Below are 18239 nucleotides of genomic sequence, written 5' to 3' on the forward strand. Positions count from 1 at the left end.
GACCTTTTTCACTGAGAGGATGGGATGTAGCCATTGACAACAGTGATGCCCTACATACAGCTTGCCATGGAAAGGAATAAGAAGGATTGAAGAAAGGCAGTAGGAAAGCAGAGATCCAACAGGGACAAGCATCTTCATACACTTATCTGAAATTCCCACCATTGAATTACATGAGTAACTCTATCTTTATTTTCTGCTTTATTTATTATTCGAAAACTCCATAACATTTACTATCCGCATAACTGAGATTTACAAGATGACCATAACTTGCTTCATACCAACAATCTCCGTGGGATCGACCCTTACTCACGTAAGGTATTTGGACGACCCAGTGCACTTGCTGGTTAGTTGTGCGGAGTTGTGACTAAGTGTGATTCACGTTTGAGAGCGCTACCAAGTTTTTGGCGCCATTGTTGATGATCACAATTTCGTACACCAGATATCTTGGAGTTAACTTTAATCATTCCCGTAACAGTAAGGCTTATTTTCATTCAGTGATTAAAAAGGTTAGGGGAAGATTAGCTAACTGGAAAGGAAGGCTTCTAAATAAAGTAGGGAGACTTTGCCTGATCAATTCTGTTGTAGTATCCATTCCTGTCTATCATATGCATCTTTTTTTCCAAATTGGATTTGTGATAAATTGTCTTCTATGATGAGACAGTTCCTTTGGAAGGGTCAAGTTGTTGTTAGAGGTCTTTCTCTTGTTAATTGGAGGACCGTGATCACTCCAAAAAAATTTGGTGGCCTGTGTGTTAGAGATCCTGCATGTTTTAATATATCTTTACTTAGTAAATTGGTTTGACAACTTTTTCATTGTCAGGACAAGCCTTGGGTTGCTCTATTGAGGGCAAAGTATCTGAGGAATGAGGGAGTTTTAGATGGCCCTGTCCCTTGCAACGCTTCTCATGTTTGGAAGAGTATCTCAAAGGCTTTTGGTGCTCTTAAGGATGCCTTCTCTTGGTGCGTTTGGGTCACTTGAACAATCTTTTTGGTTTGACAATTGGAGTATTGAGGGCCCAATTGCTCAAGATGTCCTTTTTGTACATATATCTGACTCTGATTTAACTATTAGAGACATTTGGAAAGATGGTCAATAGAATCTCCATGATATTTTCTCTATCATTTCAGAAGATGTCCAACAGTGTTTGAATGCTTATAATCCGGATTTGAATGCTGGAGAGAGTTCAGGTTGGTCGTGGAATGTGGCATTTTCTAGACTTTACTCAGCTAGGAGTGGGTACAGTTGGCTAGCCAAAAGAAAGTTTGACTAGAATGAGCATGATAATTGGTTGTGGGTATGACGACTGCATATTCCTGAGAAGTACAAGTTCTGGATTTGGCTCAGTCTTTATAATGCTATTTCTATGGCAGAGTTTCGTTTGGGTCGTGGCTTAGCTTTATCTAGCACCTGTCATCGGTGTCAGAATGGTTCTAAATCTATTTTTTATTGTCTTCGGGAGTGTCCTAGTGCCAAGGAGGTCTGGAACCTTTTAGGCCTGTATTCAGATAACTCGGATTTACGTGATTGGCTCTACAGAGGTGCAAGGAGTGGAGATGTTTTTCTTTTCTTTTCAACCATCTGGTGGATTTGGAGAAGCAGGAATCATGACTTATTTAACATAGATGATTCTTGAAGTGCTAGTAAAGTGGTGAGTTTGATTCGTAGTTCAGTAAGGGAGTTTCACATTATTTTTGCTATGCATCAATCTTTGTCTCCTCCTTTGCTTTGTTTGCATTGGGTTCCACCTCCAGTTCATTCTGTTAAATTGAATTATGATGCTAGCTGTTTTGCTCTTTTTAGCTATACTGGTTTTGGTTATATCATTCGCAATCCTGATGGATGTTGGTTGAAAGGTTGCACTGGAAAAGTTGAAGTATGCAGTGTTCTTTTTGCTGAATTGTATGCAATTTGGAGAGGTTTACTTCTTGCTTGGGAAAGTGAATTTCGTGAGGTTATTTGTGAAACAGACTGTTTAGAAACTCTTTTCTTGGTAAACCAAAGAATGCTTGGTAAGGATATTTCGGAATGGGATTTGGCAAAGCATATACAGGAGGTTATGAATTGGAATTGAAGAGTCTCTATTCTTTTAATTCAGAGAAATGCAAATAGTGTTACAGATTGTATGGCTAAAGCAGCTGCTTCTGGCGCAGACATTCACTCGAATTGGAGTCAACCATGGAGTAAATTTCAACATCTAATAGATTTAGATATGAACCTAGCCAATTAATTTGATTTTGTCTCTATTTTTTTTTTCTTTCCTTTCTATTTAGTCACAACAAAAAAAGGTTAATTTAGCCCATGATAGATCACCATTACTCAATACTAAAGTCCAAATTCAAGGCTTTAATTTGATCCAAAAGTACGTCATCGAGTTAAGTTGGTATTTCTATTAGGTACTTCTTGCTCAAGTACAACTTACAGGTGTGTACAGATAGAGTTAGAAAGAAATTATTGTAAGGATTTCTCTTCAAATTTTTTTTTCATTTTCCTTCTTTCTTAACAATAAATGCTTCTATATATTCTATATACATCATTAATCCGTATGTGCGTTTTCCTTTTTATTAATTTTCTAGTTGATTATTATGTTATTAACATAATATATTAAAAATATGATACGTAACAAATTTTATCTCATATATTAATAATTATCAAGTTCATATCATAAATTAAAAAAAATAACTAATTTAATTCACGTGAGTAATTCTTTAAGATTAATCTTTAAATATTTTAGAAATTTAAACTCTTTAAATTTTAAATTTTCATTTAAGAAGGTAAAGTTTGTTCTTTTATTTTTAAATAATTCTTTTTCATATTTTTTTATCAATCACATTTTATCTTTTAAAATAAAATTTAAAATTTAAAAAATCTAAATCTTTTGTTTTTATTTAACTCTTTATTTATTATACTTTATATCCAATTCAGATTTAAATTTTAGAATTTAGCATTTAAAATTAAATTAAAAGATAAGATTCATAATTTAGAATTTAAATTTTAAAATTTAGACTTTCGAATTTAAAGAACACTACCCTCCTTATTTTTTTTTCGTAAGGTGTTAGCATCAACCTTTTTCCAACGTCAAATTGATCAAGTTGAGGTATAAATCTTTAAGAAATACAGTTATACTTCAATTTTTTTAAGGACCAATATCAACAATAATGCATTCTCAATCCAAAGTTGACCAATGAGTCAATTACATATTTTTCTTTCATTTTTTCATAAAACCATCCTGCATAGAGTATTATTCAAGTTATTCAACAGACAAATTTTCCGTTTTTTCATATTATGTCAAATACTTAGCTAGCGTCGAAAGAAAAAGATTGAGAGACTGAGATTGGGAGACAAAGACGGAAAAACAAATATTAAAATAAGTCTTAGTATTGTATTTGGTATAAAGTTGGAGACAGAGATTGAAATAAGAATAAAACTCTAATTTAATTTGCATAAAAGATAAAATTAGAATTAATTAATTAAAATAGAAATATTTTAGGCATAAAATATTATTAAAGTTTCAGTCTTTATCCTAAAAAAATTTCAATCTCTGTGTCTCCATTTTTTGGAGATACTGAAATACTGAAATTTTAAAAGCAGATATTAAAATTTTAGTACTAATCTCTAAACTACTAAACATGATACTGAATTTTAGTCTTTCCGTCTCTTACCCTATCTTACCGTTACAGAAATACTTTTAAATAAATCGGTTAGCAAAGTGATCCTTAAAAAAGAATGGTATTTAATGTTTAATAATCTTTCTAATACTTAATTAAATGTATTTAGAACCTTGTAAAACTTCCTATATTTAGTTGCTAGGATTTAGGAAGAGTATTTGTGAAGAAGATTTATCATTATCCATTATTGTTACATGATTCTACTTCTACCTTGGCCAGCAAAATCGTATCATCAATAGTGGGAAACTTACTAAGATGTTTTTGGGGTTTATGTACAAAAAAAAAAACTCAGTTCTAGTTACACTTCATATTCAAATCAGTACACACCACATGTAATGTAATCATTAGCACAATACCAGGTCGAACTTGCTTTTTTGGGAGGAAATGACTAAACTAAGAAAAGTTTGAAAATGGCAAGACAATAGAACTCTATCAACATATTTCTTGTTCATTTGCTGCTCCTTCCTTTTTCATTTTCCCCCCAATTTCTGACTAGAAGATATATTTATTTATAGTTACACATTATTACATGAATGACAAACCAAGAACACCCCCCACAAATAAATCATGTACACTGATGAAACCTGAAAATATTTTATGCACAAACTCTACCAAAAACCTCTTGACGTAGTCCTTAAGGAATATAATCACTGTGCGGGGGCGCACGCCACTGTAACTGGAGTTCGAGTTCCATAGATTGTCAGAGCAGACGAGCGAAAAAAAAATGCAGAAATAGATAACAGTCTTAATGGCTTCAGCACAATCTGCACAGAAGATAATCTTAGAAGGAACTCTACTCCACTCACAATACTTGCTTAACTGAGCCTCTGACTCCGAAACAACCTCTATTCTAAGATTGTAGTGCGCCGGTTGCCGCTGGGGCTTGGCAAATTCCGAGAACCAATGCTTGCAGTTCTTAGGAGTCTGCGAAATTCTGGAAGGCTGATTTTTCCATCTTTGTCAATGTCAGCTTCCTCAAGCAGAGGATCAATTGAACCTCTTAATCCTGTATGCTGAAAATGGCCAAAAGGTTACATTAGTTGCAGAAAATCATAGATGCAAATATTGGTGAGCATTCACCGGGAAACAAATCTTAAATAAGGTTAAATTACTTTGGAAACCTTTTATAGTATCTTAATCAGTTTTTAATTAGATCCTTCTAGTTTAAATATTTATAATAAAATCCCTATACTGTACAAACATTTTCAAATAGGTCCATTTAGTTTAAAACTTTTCTGATTAAACTCCCAAACTAGACAAAAACTCTTTAAAAAAAACATTCTTTAGTATAGGGATTTGGTTTCAAGATTTATTAATTAGAAAGACCTAGTTGAAAAATATTTGTTAACATAAGGAATTGAGTAAAAATGTTTAAACTATAGGGATGTGATTGAAAATTGTTGTGAAATCAGAGGCTTAATTGCAAATATTTAAACTAGATTTCAAAAGTAATTAAACCTTTAAATAATTGAGAGAAAAAACTTCCTTAAAAAATGTTTGGGTAGCTTGAAAAAGACAGAGACCAACCATTCTTAGTTCCTCCGGAGTAATATATCCATCCTTGTCTATGTCGAATTTCTCAAAAGCAGCCTGTGATCGTCGCTGCCACTTTGCAGAGTCATGTTCCTCCAATTGGTGAACATGTAATGTAGCAGCCACAAACTCAGTGAAATCCACTAGCCCATCTGTGTTGCTATCTATCTGCAAATATATAAGATTGAATTTTACTATTTTAACAAGCCAAAGGCAATATTAAGATTCCTGAGATCACTATCATCAATCACCAAAGAAACTCCATGTCTTAAAAGTTGAATTATGGCTGATTATGTGTACTGTCTGCACAATATCACGCATACTCACCGCTTGCAATATCTCTAGAACACGCGATTCTTTCAACTTCCAAGGTAGATCTTTAGCAAGAGCCTGAGCAAAAGTGGGGGAAACCGTGGTTAAGGGAATAATTACTCATTAATTGGTAATGTATTTAGATACTAGTTACAAAGCAAGTAAATTTAACAGGCTACCTGTCTCATCTCTTCCAGACTAATTGAACCATTTTTGTCCACATCAATCGCGTCAAATTGATCTCTTAGATCAGCCAACTCTTCTTCATTAAGTGTACTCGCCAATGCCTGGAAGATTATCAGGTAAGAGAAAAGCAGGACGGCTGGACCTATCACATTCTATGCCTACTGCCTGATATAACATGTAAAGGTTATAACTTAACTAATTTGTCTTACCCTCAATGCAAATTGTTTCAACCGGCTATACTTCACAAACTGGCGCATGTTGCTCAGAACTGATATATCAATAGGAATCTCCGATGCTTCTCCTCCTTCTCTAACCCATGGATGTGCTGGAAATATCAGGAATTTACAATAAGTCAAAGCAATTAAACATCAAGGGAAGCTTTTATTGTAAATTAACATATCAGAGTCTTCTTAATAAAAAATGTAATAAAATACACACAATTGGATACATACACAAAGCCTGAGCAGCAGTTAATCTTGCCCGAGGATCCTTTACCAACAATTTCTTCACAAAATCCTTTGCTGCACTGCTTATAGTTGGCCATGGTTTCCTGCGGAAATCAGGCTTGTTACGTAAGACCTGCATGGACAGATTATATCAGATCATACATTTAATGTAGCAACAAACAAAAGTTGTAAAACAAATTATTTGATCACAATCAATAGGCAAGGAAAGTAAGGGGCCAAAGATTTATTATTTATGCCACTAAAAAAACAAGAATAGATCACAATACCCCAAAAATTGTAAAACTTAAAAGAATGGACTAATGTTAATGTATAGTACCTCCTTGAAAATACCATCCTCGGTCTTATCCCAAAATGGACGTTTCCCACAGAGTAATATGTAAGTAATAACACCTATGCTCCACACATCTGACTCAGGGCCCGACTTGCGTTTTAAAACTTCAGGCGCAACATAGTAAGCACTGCCAACTATATCATGAAATTTTTTTCCTGCATTTTTTCCCCGAAAAATAACAAATAATTGTCAAATAAAGATCACAAAGATGTCTGATAACTCAAACAAAAAAAGGAAAATGATGGTAATAATAATAAAAGTAATAAAGTATACCGTGTTTGATAGAAAAAAAAAAGAGGGGGTTGGGGCAGGAAAAACAATCATGCACATTAAAGTATTTCCTCACCAGGTTTTATGAAATCTGACAAACCAAAATCTGTAGCCTTTAAAGGTGAGTTTTCTTTGGTTGATTTGAAAAGGAAGTTCTGCATGCAAAGAAAAAATATATAATTTTGACAATGGCTCCATATGACTCAGATTTGCTAGGTATCCCAATGAACTTAACCCTACCTCTGGTTTCATGTCGCGGTGTACCAAACCATGTAGATGACACTCAGCAGCAACCTTGAGCATCTGCCTGACAACCACTGCGGCATCTTTTTCACTATACCGACTGTTCTTCCTGATTAAAGCAAATGAAGAAGTGAGTTTTGGTACGATAAATCGAGCTCAGACAAAAATTGGAGTCATTAATGAGTCCGTCACTGCAATCTCAATATGAACTCAGAATAGACACCTAGCTCAGTAAAATACTGATACAAACAATACTTACTTGGCCAATATCCGATCTAGCAGTTCTCCACCCTCACACAACCTAATAAAATAAAGGAGGTAAGGCTTAACTCAACATTAGCATGACAATAATACATGATTTTATAGGATAAATTCAGACTACATTGCAATAAATTACTAGTCAAAACCAAATGAACACAGGAAAAAAAGGCCAAAAATGAAACCAACTTACTCCATAACTATGTACACATAGGAATCATCTTCAAAAGCATTGTAGAACTGAACCACATTCTCGTGGCCAGCAAGTGCTTTCAGTATCTTGACTTCTCGCTTGACGTCCTCCACAGCTATAGGAAGAACCATCTGCCAACAAATTCAAGAGATAATAAATTTAGAAATGCATGATTTTATCTAAGCTCACATCACTTCTGTGTGGCTAGACTGACACTAAACACACAACCACATAGCTGCTTAGCCTTAGGAATGCAATACACAGGTAAAAGAGAGAACCACAGTAACTACGAGCCGAGCAGCTACAATTAGAATAACCAACCACAATCTGAGAACTTAATCTCGATGCAGTTTAACAAACCTTTTACACAGTCATCCAATTATTTACTCAAGTCACTGGGATTTAGGAATAGTTGACTCTTTCAATAATAGCTACCTCAAAACTCATTCACCACTCACCTATACACCATACATTTTATATAATAAGTTGACAATGTAAAATACCAACATTATTAGTGTACAAAAATCAAATTTCCAAAAAATAAAAAATAAAAAACCATATTCATACACCAGAAAATTTCAGCAAATGAAAGTCAACATTCAACAAATCTGAGCACACCGTCAGCATCATCATCATCCAACAACCAAATCAAGAATTGCAGAGCCTCAATCACCCAAACCTTAATCGACTTCACCACTTACGCTTGAAATCTCAACAAATATTCCAGCTGTAATAACTGAAATCCTAACTAACTAACTAATCATAACTAAATAAACAAATCTACCTTTGCCTTATCGAGCCTCTTAACGGCGACGCGGTGGCCATCGGCCTTGTCAATTGCGACATAGGTGTAACCGAATTGACCGTGACCTAACAACTTGCCAAGGGAGTAACGGTCATCGAAGTCTTTGTCGTAACCGAAATCGGTTCGCTTGCCGCACGGCACGTGCTTGTGCGTAGGCCGTTGCTTCTGCTGCTGGTGATGCCGTTGGTGTTTGTGTTTGTTGTGATGCGACGTCGTATTGGAGCCGCTAACGACTTTAGATGCGGAAAAGCACGCGCCCATGATTGAGTGTTAGTGAAAAGAGAATAGTTATTGTTTGAGATGGTGATGCGGTGTTGGGAATAATAATAATGAGGAGTGTTAGTCGTCGTAGTAATAATAATAATAGGGAGTAGGTAGTAGTTGTCATTCATTTGATGAGAGAATAGAAAAGATAATAAGATATATGAATTAAGAAAGTGTTGTGTGTGTGTGTGTATCTGTGAGAGAGAAGAGGAAAGGTTGGAGCAGGGAGGAGGAAGAAGGGAAGAAGGAGGGGAGTGGTCAAAACGGACTTTTGAATGGAGAGTTAGTCAGACAGACTCTACTACTCTCTTCTGTTGATTTTTGGTCTTAAAATCATTTTTTTTTAAGTACTATATGTAATTATTGCTTTAGAGTGCGTAGATTAACCAATAACCATGTTAAATAATGCCAATGGACTTTGTGAGTTCTGAATTAATCCATATCTAAGTGAAGGAAGGAAACTTTTTTAAAGTAATGTTACGTAAATAAAATTTAGAGTATCATTTTCGTTTCAAACGTTTGGGATAAGTTTTAAAGTTGTTCTTAACGTTTCAATCGTTCTATTTAAGTTCTTAACGTTTTAAAACTGATTGTCTTGCCGTTAGAAATCCGTTAACATAATTGACGGCGGGACAAAATTGAGACAATTTTAAAACGTTGGGGACTTAAATTGGACGAAAACGTTGAAGACAAAAATGATACATAGAAATAAATTTTAATTTTATCCTTCAATAATATCAATTTTTTACTATATATAGTATTCAGTTATTTTTTAATCACATCTAAGTAAATTACACTTAATCATATTAATTTTATTTTAAATAAATTATTTTTTATAATTTTATTCTTAAAGATTTTTAGCTATCATGAAATATTTGTAGAATGACTAGTATATAAACTTACAGAAAAGAAAAAAATAATATATATACAATAAAATATAAATTATACCTTTTGTCTCTAATGTATCAAAATTCTTTAAAATTATAAAAAAATAAATTTATTTAAATTGAAAGTAATGTGATTAAGTGTAATTTATTTAGATGTAATTAAAAAATAATTGAATACTATGTACAGTAAAAAATTAATATTATTGAAAGATAAAATTAAATTAAAATTTAATTTTATGTATTTTTTGTCTTTAACGTTTTTGCCCTATTTAAATTCCTAACGTTTCAAAATCGTCTCAATTTTGTCCCACCGTCAATTCTGTTAACGGATCCCTAACGGCAGGACAACATTGAGTCAATTTTAAAACGTTAGAGACTTAAATAGGACGATTGAAACGTTAGGGAGAACTTTGAGACTTACCACAAACGTTGGGACAAAAACGATGTTTTACTCTAAAATATTATTTTTTATTAATGTTTATTAATATTCTAAATATTAAATTTTAAATTTTAAATTTTAAATCTAAAATTTTAATGCTATAAAAATAAAATATTTGTTTATTATTGACTATTATTAATTATTTATTCTGAAGTTTAAAATAGATTGATCATGTGATGGATCTAACAAAATTCGACTAAAATTAAAGAAGATCACACCAAAAATAATACGGATTAATTTATCCGACTTACTTAGAATATGAGTATCATGACTCAAGTCCTACCCGACTTAAAGAGCAAGAAAAGACTCCTCTCTCGCTAATACTGTTATTATCCACGTAAAAATAAATTTGTGACATGGACTAATTTTCTATGTCAAGAAAAATTCATTTATTTTAGATAAGACCATAAATTTAAATAACTAAATCATCATATTTATCTATAAATATTTTTATATGTACTTTTTATTCACTATTTTTTAATTAATATGAAACTGTTTAAGATATCTTTAGTATTAACATTGATCTCATTTCATAAGTCTAATTATTCATAATACGTTTCAGATACACTTCAAAACATTAGTAAAAAATATTAATCCTAACCTTCTCATTTTTTTCTTTAAAAAAAATAGGATAATATAGAATATTATACAAAAATATTATATGCCTATTTAAAAATTAATTCTTAAATAAATTATTAAATATTTATATATATTGATATTTGTTTTGCATATATATTTTTAATGAAATGGTTAACTATTAAAATAATTAATATCAAATTACTTCTTTTATATTATAGTATTACATGAGTTTTTTTATTTAAATAAATAAATGAAATACATTAATTTCCAGAATATACTGAGATAGAAAGATAGACGAAAATGCATAGGACCACTTTAAGATAAGTATATACAAAATGGGTTAAGCCTTCATTTCAGGAAAAGCACCATTAAATTGAATCTGACATGGCAGAACCACTTCTGGCTCGGCGCTAGTAAAATGGGCAAGAGTGGCCATTTAGTGACTGGTGCCCACGAAATGGGCGCATCAAATGGGGCAGACACGAAATGGTGTCCAACTCATTGGTACTACAAATGAAATAGTACAAATAAGGTGTACCACATGTGAAATTAGTTTTGAATTTCGCTATATAAACGCTTGTGGCTACCAGTGTGTTATCATACACGGAAGAAACTATTCTCCTGCCATCTCTTCCAACTCCAAATTTTTTTCTACCACTTTACTTTCTTTATCTCTTAAATACCGTGGTTGCTAGTTTTGTTGTGTCTGTGGCTTCTGAAAATATCTATGTCATCATATATTCGAATGAAAAAATTTCTCATACAGCAGAAGGTATCACATTTGTTTGTGGTGATCCACTTTAGATAATGATTCCGCCACAAACATCATTGCAAGAAATGAAAATTTTGATTCTCATAAATACTAGTATGGTTGGAAAAAAGGAAATTACGAAGCTGACTTACAATATGTCAGTTGCAGTAACCAACTCATCTGCGTATCAGAAAATACAGATTAAATCTAATCAGCATGTTTCAATGATGTTTTCTTATCATCGTACCATTGGAAGCATCTATTCGTTGAAACTTTGTGTGAATCTTCAAGATATTGGTGGAAGCTCATCTAGTTCTAATAATGTGGAGCAGGTTAGAAATTTGGGATCGGCAGAATTTGTTCCGTTTTAGGATATTGCTAGGGGTCGTAGTCCCACCTTTAATGCCTTTGTGACGCCAGAACAAAATACAGAAAATCGTCATGCACGTCCCTCCGCTTCCAACCCTGTTGCATTCCCATAAGGTCATGTTGATGGCTTGGTAGACATGTCTGATGAAGATGAGATTGAAGATTTTAGCGGTGACGAAGCAGAAATTGTTCCCGAAATCCAACCGCTTTATTGCGAGACAGTTCTTCTAATTCGTGCCAAATCGGGAGGTGGGGAGGTGGGTGGTGGTGTATCCAGCAGCACGTCAGCACATTATCTATCTTTAAATCTTGGAGCAATGAACTCGACATCCGCAGAAGACAGACCCGAGCAACTATGCTTTGTCGGACGAGATGGAGCTCGAGATTGGGTTGAAGTTTCTCAATAGAGAAACAGCGATGCTTGCTGTCAAAAACTACAACATTCGTAGAAGTGTGGAATACAAGGTTGTAGAGTCAGATCAAAGTTGGTATGTATGTCGATGCAAGCAGTTTGGGGACCAATGTCGTTGGATGGTACAGGTTGTAAAGACCAGGTCTTTCAGATTTTGGAAAATTTGAAAATACCAAGGGCTTTATGGTTGTTTGGCAAGTTCGATGTCTCAAGATCATGCTCAACTTGATAACAATGTCATCTGCCAGCATATATTCTCCATGGTTCATGCTGATGCGACCATTTGCATAAAGGTATTGCAAGGATCAGTCGAGTTAGCATACGAGTACAAGGTTTCTTATAAGAAGGTTTGGCATGCGAAGCAGAAAGCAATTGCCAAAATCTATGGTGATTGGTAGGAGTCATACGACCAGCTGCGAAGATATTTCAACGCTCTACAAGCGTTCGTTCCAGGTATAACTAGCAAGTCAAACTTATTGGACTTTGTTATTGATGGTGGTTTTAGTCGATTCTCTGTTTTACTAATTAAGCATTGTGATACCAAGGACAATTGTTGACCTACAAATGCGATCGTACTATGTCGGTAACACATTGGACCGTGACAGTGTCATGTTTCATCAGGTTTTCTGGTCGTTCCCGTCGTATGTTAAAGCCTTCAAGCACTGTAAGCCACTAGTCTCAGTTGACGGAACGCACTTATATGGTAAGTATATAAGGACCCTGCTGATGGGCTAGCACAGGACGGGAGTAACAACATTTTGCCCATCGCTTTTGCAATTGTCGAACTGGAGAATACATATTCATGGTACTTTTTTCTTACCAACCTAAAGAGGCATGTAGCAACTCAATCGGAAATTCTGCTTATCTCTGTTAGGCATGCAGCAATAAAGGCAGCTTTAGAGCGAGATGGGTGTGGATGGAAACACAATGTTTACTGTGTGAGACATATTGCCTCTAACTTTGCAACAAGTTTTAAGAGTAACGAAGCCAAAAGACACCTGGTCAACATGGCGTATTCTAAGACGCAAGAGTAGGCGCAACACTACCTGGAGTTAATCAGCAGCGAGGATCCCGTCCCCTCTCCATAATTGATAGCTTGGATCCAGGTATAGAGTCACCTAAATAGCTATAGCACCGTGATGACGGTAACCGATATGGTCACATGACAACCAATCTTTCGAAGTGTATCAACTCCGTCCTCAAAGGTACTCGTAACCTCCCAATTTGTGCAATTGTCAAGTCTACCTACCATCGTCTTAATACACTATTTGTAAACAAGGGTTAACAGGCAAAAGCACATATTGCATGCGGTAAAGTTTTTTTGCAATTCCTGCAAAAAGTTATACTGGCAACACAGAAAGGAAATTTCCCAAATGCTTGTGACGTCGTACAACAAAGCTACGCCAATCTTCACATTAGATGAGATAGCAGCGGTAGGGGTGCAGTCTAGGTTTCACGTTTATCTTGAACATCACAGGTGTGAACATCACAGGTGTGACTGTGATTACTTCCAAGCGTTGCACTATCCATGTCATGCTTTAGCTGATGTGCACATGCAAGACTTGATTGGCAACGTTATGTCGAGGCAGTGTACCGTGTTGAGAATGTGTTCTGGGTTTACGACATGGAATTTCCACTGTTGCTGGACGAGGATATGTGGCCCCCATATGAAGGACAACGTGTTTGTCCCAACCCCTACCTCCGACGTACAATGGAAGGATGTCCAGTGTCAACAAGGATTAGGAATGAGATGGACAAGGCCGAGACTAGAAAAGCAATGTGGGCTTTGCAGGCAACCAGAACATACAAGGTGGCAGTGTCCGTATATTTCTGCCAGTTAGTAGTCTACCTTTCCCAATATTGATATTATTTTACGCTGCTTTTTATTTTCTTTTGTGCCAAATTATGTAACATGTGGATTGTTACTTTATTTCATTTTATGGCTCTCCTTTGGTGTTACAACATGTTTCTTTCATGATTACTATGAATTATGATAAACAACCCTAAATCTAAGTACATAAACTACATGAAACTACTAATACAATATAACATTCAACAACAAACGACTAATACAATATAAAACTAAAATGGAAAGAAATACAACAAAAACAAACAACTAATACAATACACGATGTCCTAACTCAAGCGAAACAAAACTACATAAACTAAATCTAAGTATACAAAATTAAATAAATAAGACACATAACTAATGGTGCTCGTATCCCTATATTTTTTACCCACAACACAATTTTTTCTCACAACCCTTTTTATTAAATTTGCTTTCCCTTCTACTGCATGTTCGACTTGGTCCCCTCCCCCTTCTCCCATTTTATATCCGTCCCAAACCCCTTCACCTCTGTCCATGGCCACCCAGTTCAACCAGTGCATGTTCGTAGGGGGACTGGTTCTCACTGGAATTTGCAGCTTTGACTGACGGGTCGCCATTTAATTTCATGGTTGCCATACATGAGTTGTCTAATTCGTGTGCGCCACCAATGGGTTGTTCCATTTTGTTGCTGCAGCATCTGAAATGGGCCACTTCGCAAGTGCCATCCATGACTTCCTCCAATTCGTGGTCGCCAGCAATAGATTGGGTGGTCAATCCTTCGGTTTGCCATCTCAGAAGCAATTCGCGAGCGTCCCCTGAATAAAGGCTTAACACATTTCGCGGGTACTTCCCTTGAAGTGGCCCTGCGTATTTTCGTCTACCTTTCTATTCCTATGTATTTAAAGAAAAATTAATGTATTCCTTTTGTTTATTTAAATAAAAAAACCAAAGCGTAAGTCTCTATTTATGATTTTATAATTTTGTGGAGATGAATATTTTTAGTAACCAGATGTTCGAATTTGATTATTTTGTGAGAAAATATTCCTTCTCTCAAAGTTACAAAACAGTTTTGTTAGACTTTTTTCATATATAGTATTTTCTACAAAAATGTTATATGCGTACTAAAAAATAATTATTAAATTAACAACTATGTATTTATGTGTAAATATATGTATTTTTTAAATTATTTTTATAGTATATTTTATTATATTCTAACATGTATTTTATACTAATAATTAATTTTAGTAGTTGATTTTTGATGTACATCTTATCGCATAAGTGATTTTTTTAAGTTATTTTAAGTTTTTTTTTTTTTTTTGTGAGAGTAAGACTCAGTTGTTTCTAGGAGTGTCAAACGAGTTCAACTATGATTAAACATCAGTCGAACTTTTAAAACTTTAAGCCTCTAACTCTATCAATTTAATTAGTAGTTTGGTTTTCAAAACCTGGTTATTAACTCAGTAAAATGCCCTCTCTCCAAACAGGCACTGCCTATGCTTTTGTCTAATATTTTTGTTCACATTATGCTTTTTGACTTTATCTTTTAAAACACTTTTGGTTTTTAAATAAATTTTAATTATGTTAAATTAATTTTTATATAAAGTTATTGATTCATTTATTTGGAAAACGGATAAGATAGTTTAAAGTTTAAACCAATTTTATAAATTTTTATGTCATCTTTTAATAATAATAAAAAATGTTTTACTTAAATTTATTAGTTTTTAATAGAAAAATCTGATATAGGAATTAATTTTTCTAATTGAATAAAAAATTAGAAGTTCATCTGATTACTAAAACTTGTTACATAGTAAAGTGTCCAACTAATTTTTTTAAAGACTAGTTTAAATAATTACTTTTAAAATTTAAATATTATGTATATATTCTAGTGAAAAAAAGACATATGTATAGAATAACTTATTAAGTTGAATTGACTTTTAAAAATAAATATTATATATTTTTTAAAATATATTTTGTAATTAGCAAAACCAATTTTATGTTTGAATAGAAAATATAAAAAAAACTTTTTAAATTAATTAAAATATAAGAATTTTTTAATTACCTAACGTTTATATAATTATCTAAAGCTATTTTTTAATTAAAAAATTACTCCTTTTTCTAAGAGACAATAGAATAATGGGAAAGATTTTGAAGCTTAAGACAGAGTGAGACAATAATGAGTAGCACAATATTCTCTTTCATCTCTAACAATGGGAGAATACGTTTTTTTTTTTGTCTGAATTTGTAAACTCTCATCATATTTTTTTTGTTTTAAAAAATTGTTTGTTGATTCAAATTAATATGATTTGATATTTTAGCATATGATTCTTCAGTAAAACTGCAACTTCAATTAAAAAATAAATTATCAAAGATTTTGAGCTGAAATAATAATAATAATAATTTGATATTTTCCGAGGATCAAACATTCAAAGTTTTAATATAATATTTTAATTCTAACTCGTTTACTTATATAAAAATTAAAGTTAGAAAGTTGAGGCCAAAGGTATTAAAAAACTGTGTGTCATCCCTCATGTTTATTTTAGAATAAGTATATCCGTGTGTATTCAGAGTTTGCAACCAATAAAAAATAAAGTATCCGTGTATTAAATATTAAGTTATTAACACATATTGCAAATATATATAATTATTATATTAATATTTAACATTAAAAACTCAAATGTAGTCAATTTTATTTATAGTGGTAGTTAAAAATCGTTAAAAAAAATTTAATCAAATTATTTAACGACTTCCAATTATTAACTTTACGTAAAATTTATTTGAGTTTTCATCGTATTTAAAATTTTTTTTTTTGTACAGCTAGAATATGACTGATTTATTTTTTCAATGCTATATATATATATATATGAAGTCACACCAAATTGAAGTGCTGGATCTCAATCTGAACATCCAACTTGGTATTGACTGAGTCTTCACTCGTCAGTGTGATAAATAATTAATAAATATTATTTAATAAAAAAGATAAATAATAGACACATGAGCAACAAAAGTCAATTTCATAACGTGTTTATGGGCCCGCCCATTAGCAACCATAGTTGTATTCTACATTTTTTCCTCTTTTCATAATATACATTCTTTTAAGCTGCGTTTATTTATAGAGTACAAATAATAAGATAAAAATAAAAATATAAAATCATATTTATTTTAATAAAAAATATAATAATATTAATAAAAATAAAATTTATATTTTATGTTTTATTTTATTTTTTTATTAACTTTTTATAATTAAATTTTTTATTATTATATTTTTTTTAATATTTTGAATTAAAAGATAAGAATAATTGGATTTTTATAGTTTATTTAAGTTTGTCATTAAATAAAATAATGAATATTAATTTTTATATTTCTATCGTTTATGTCTTATTTTTAATATCTTATATTATGAATCAAATATAATTTTAAAAAATTTTAGATCAAACACTTTTATTTTAACTAAATTTTATTATATTTAGAGATTTTGAACCTTTTTTTTTCTTTTAAACAAATAAATTTCTCTTTTATTACATGTGGTTCTCAATTTCACATGCAATATAGATCCCTCCAAACCACGCAAGATTTGAATGAATGAATGTATGTAGTTCTTGTAAAATTCTTTCATCATGGCTGATATTTTTCAGTGACAAAACTTAAAGCATAGATTATATTTAAGACACGATGTCACAAAACATCATATGGGAAAACAACTTTAATTTTTCAAAATAGTCATAAGCAAGTAAAACATGAGAAGGTACACTTGTATTGTTTTGGTAATGAAGATTGATAGTTGATACTTGATACAACTATATATGTTAGGTATACATTATAATTAATTACTAATATAAAATATATATTAAGATACGATTCTATTAAGTAGACAATGAAGATAATGAACAATGCAAACAACAGACTGTAATTATAGTCCAACAAAATTAAAAACAAAAAAATCAAGTTAAATCAATAAAGTGAAATAACACTCAACATTATTTATAAATTAATAAAATCAAGTTGATATATATATATATATATATATATATATTAGGACACATAAAAAAATTAATTATTATATATTTATATATAAATATATATTAATTTATTTATTTTTAATATATATTTTATATTTTAATATTTATTTTAAATAAACAATTAAATTTTTTTGTGCACATCTAATATAATATATATATATATATATATATAAATTGAGAATTATTAAATTGTAATTTTTTTAAACAATTCCAGTTCCAAATTAATTTTTAAACTTTATTAAAAGGAAATATATATTCTGATAATTAAAATTGAATTCTTTGACGTGCCATTGATTTATTGGAGGACAATTCAAGCTAATTAACCTAAGTCTTACTTTGACCAATTGAATAAGAGATAACTATTATTAGAGGCTTAAAAATGTTGAAATTGGTGCATTATACTCTATGTGTAATTTGTTTGTAGTAATCC

The 18239-nt window shown here is 32.0% G+C and overlaps 1 protein-coding gene across 1 annotated transcript; it reads right to left on the reverse strand.

Moving 5' to 3' along the window:
* Window positions 1-3976: 3976 nt before the first annotated feature.
* On the reverse strand, window positions 3977-8903 carry LOC112796370 (calcium-dependent protein kinase 28). Its single transcript, XM_025838798.3, has 12 exons — window positions 8244-8903; window positions 7460-7590; window positions 7268-7309; window positions 7006-7117; window positions 6842-6920; window positions 6481-6650; window positions 6150-6276; window positions 5907-6022; window positions 5691-5798; window positions 5527-5589; window positions 5194-5367; window positions 3977-4679 (listed from the first exon to the last, which is right to left on the reverse strand). The coding sequence occupies exons 1-12, from the start codon at window positions 8523-8525 to the stop codon at window positions 4512-4514; spliced, it is 1572 nt and encodes a 523-aa protein (XP_025694583.1). The 5' UTR covers window positions 8526-8903; the 3' UTR covers window positions 3977-4511.
* Between the last annotated feature and the right edge of the window lie 9336 nt (window positions 8904-18239).

Source organism: Arachis hypogaea, chromosome 1 (assembly GCF_003086295.3).
Source record: "Arachis hypogaea cultivar Tifrunner chromosome 1, arahy.Tifrunner.gnm2.J5K5, whole genome shotgun sequence".
Taxonomy (NCBI): domain Eukaryota; kingdom Viridiplantae; phylum Streptophyta; class Magnoliopsida; order Fabales; family Fabaceae; genus Arachis; species Arachis hypogaea.

Coding starts and splice junctions, on each gene's coding strand:
- LOC112796370 (XM_025838798.3), bottom strand. CDS start 8,525: ATGGGCGCGTGCTTTTCCGCATCTAAAGTCGTTAGCGGCTCCAATACG. Junction 6,277..6,480: donor AGGATGGTATTTTCAAGGAG/GTACTATACATT, acceptor CTGTCCATGCAG/GTCTTACGTAACAAGCCTGA. Junction 5,799..5,906: donor TGAAACAATTTGCATTGAGG/GTAAGACAAATT, acceptor ATAATCTTCCAG/GCATTGGCGAGTACACTTAA.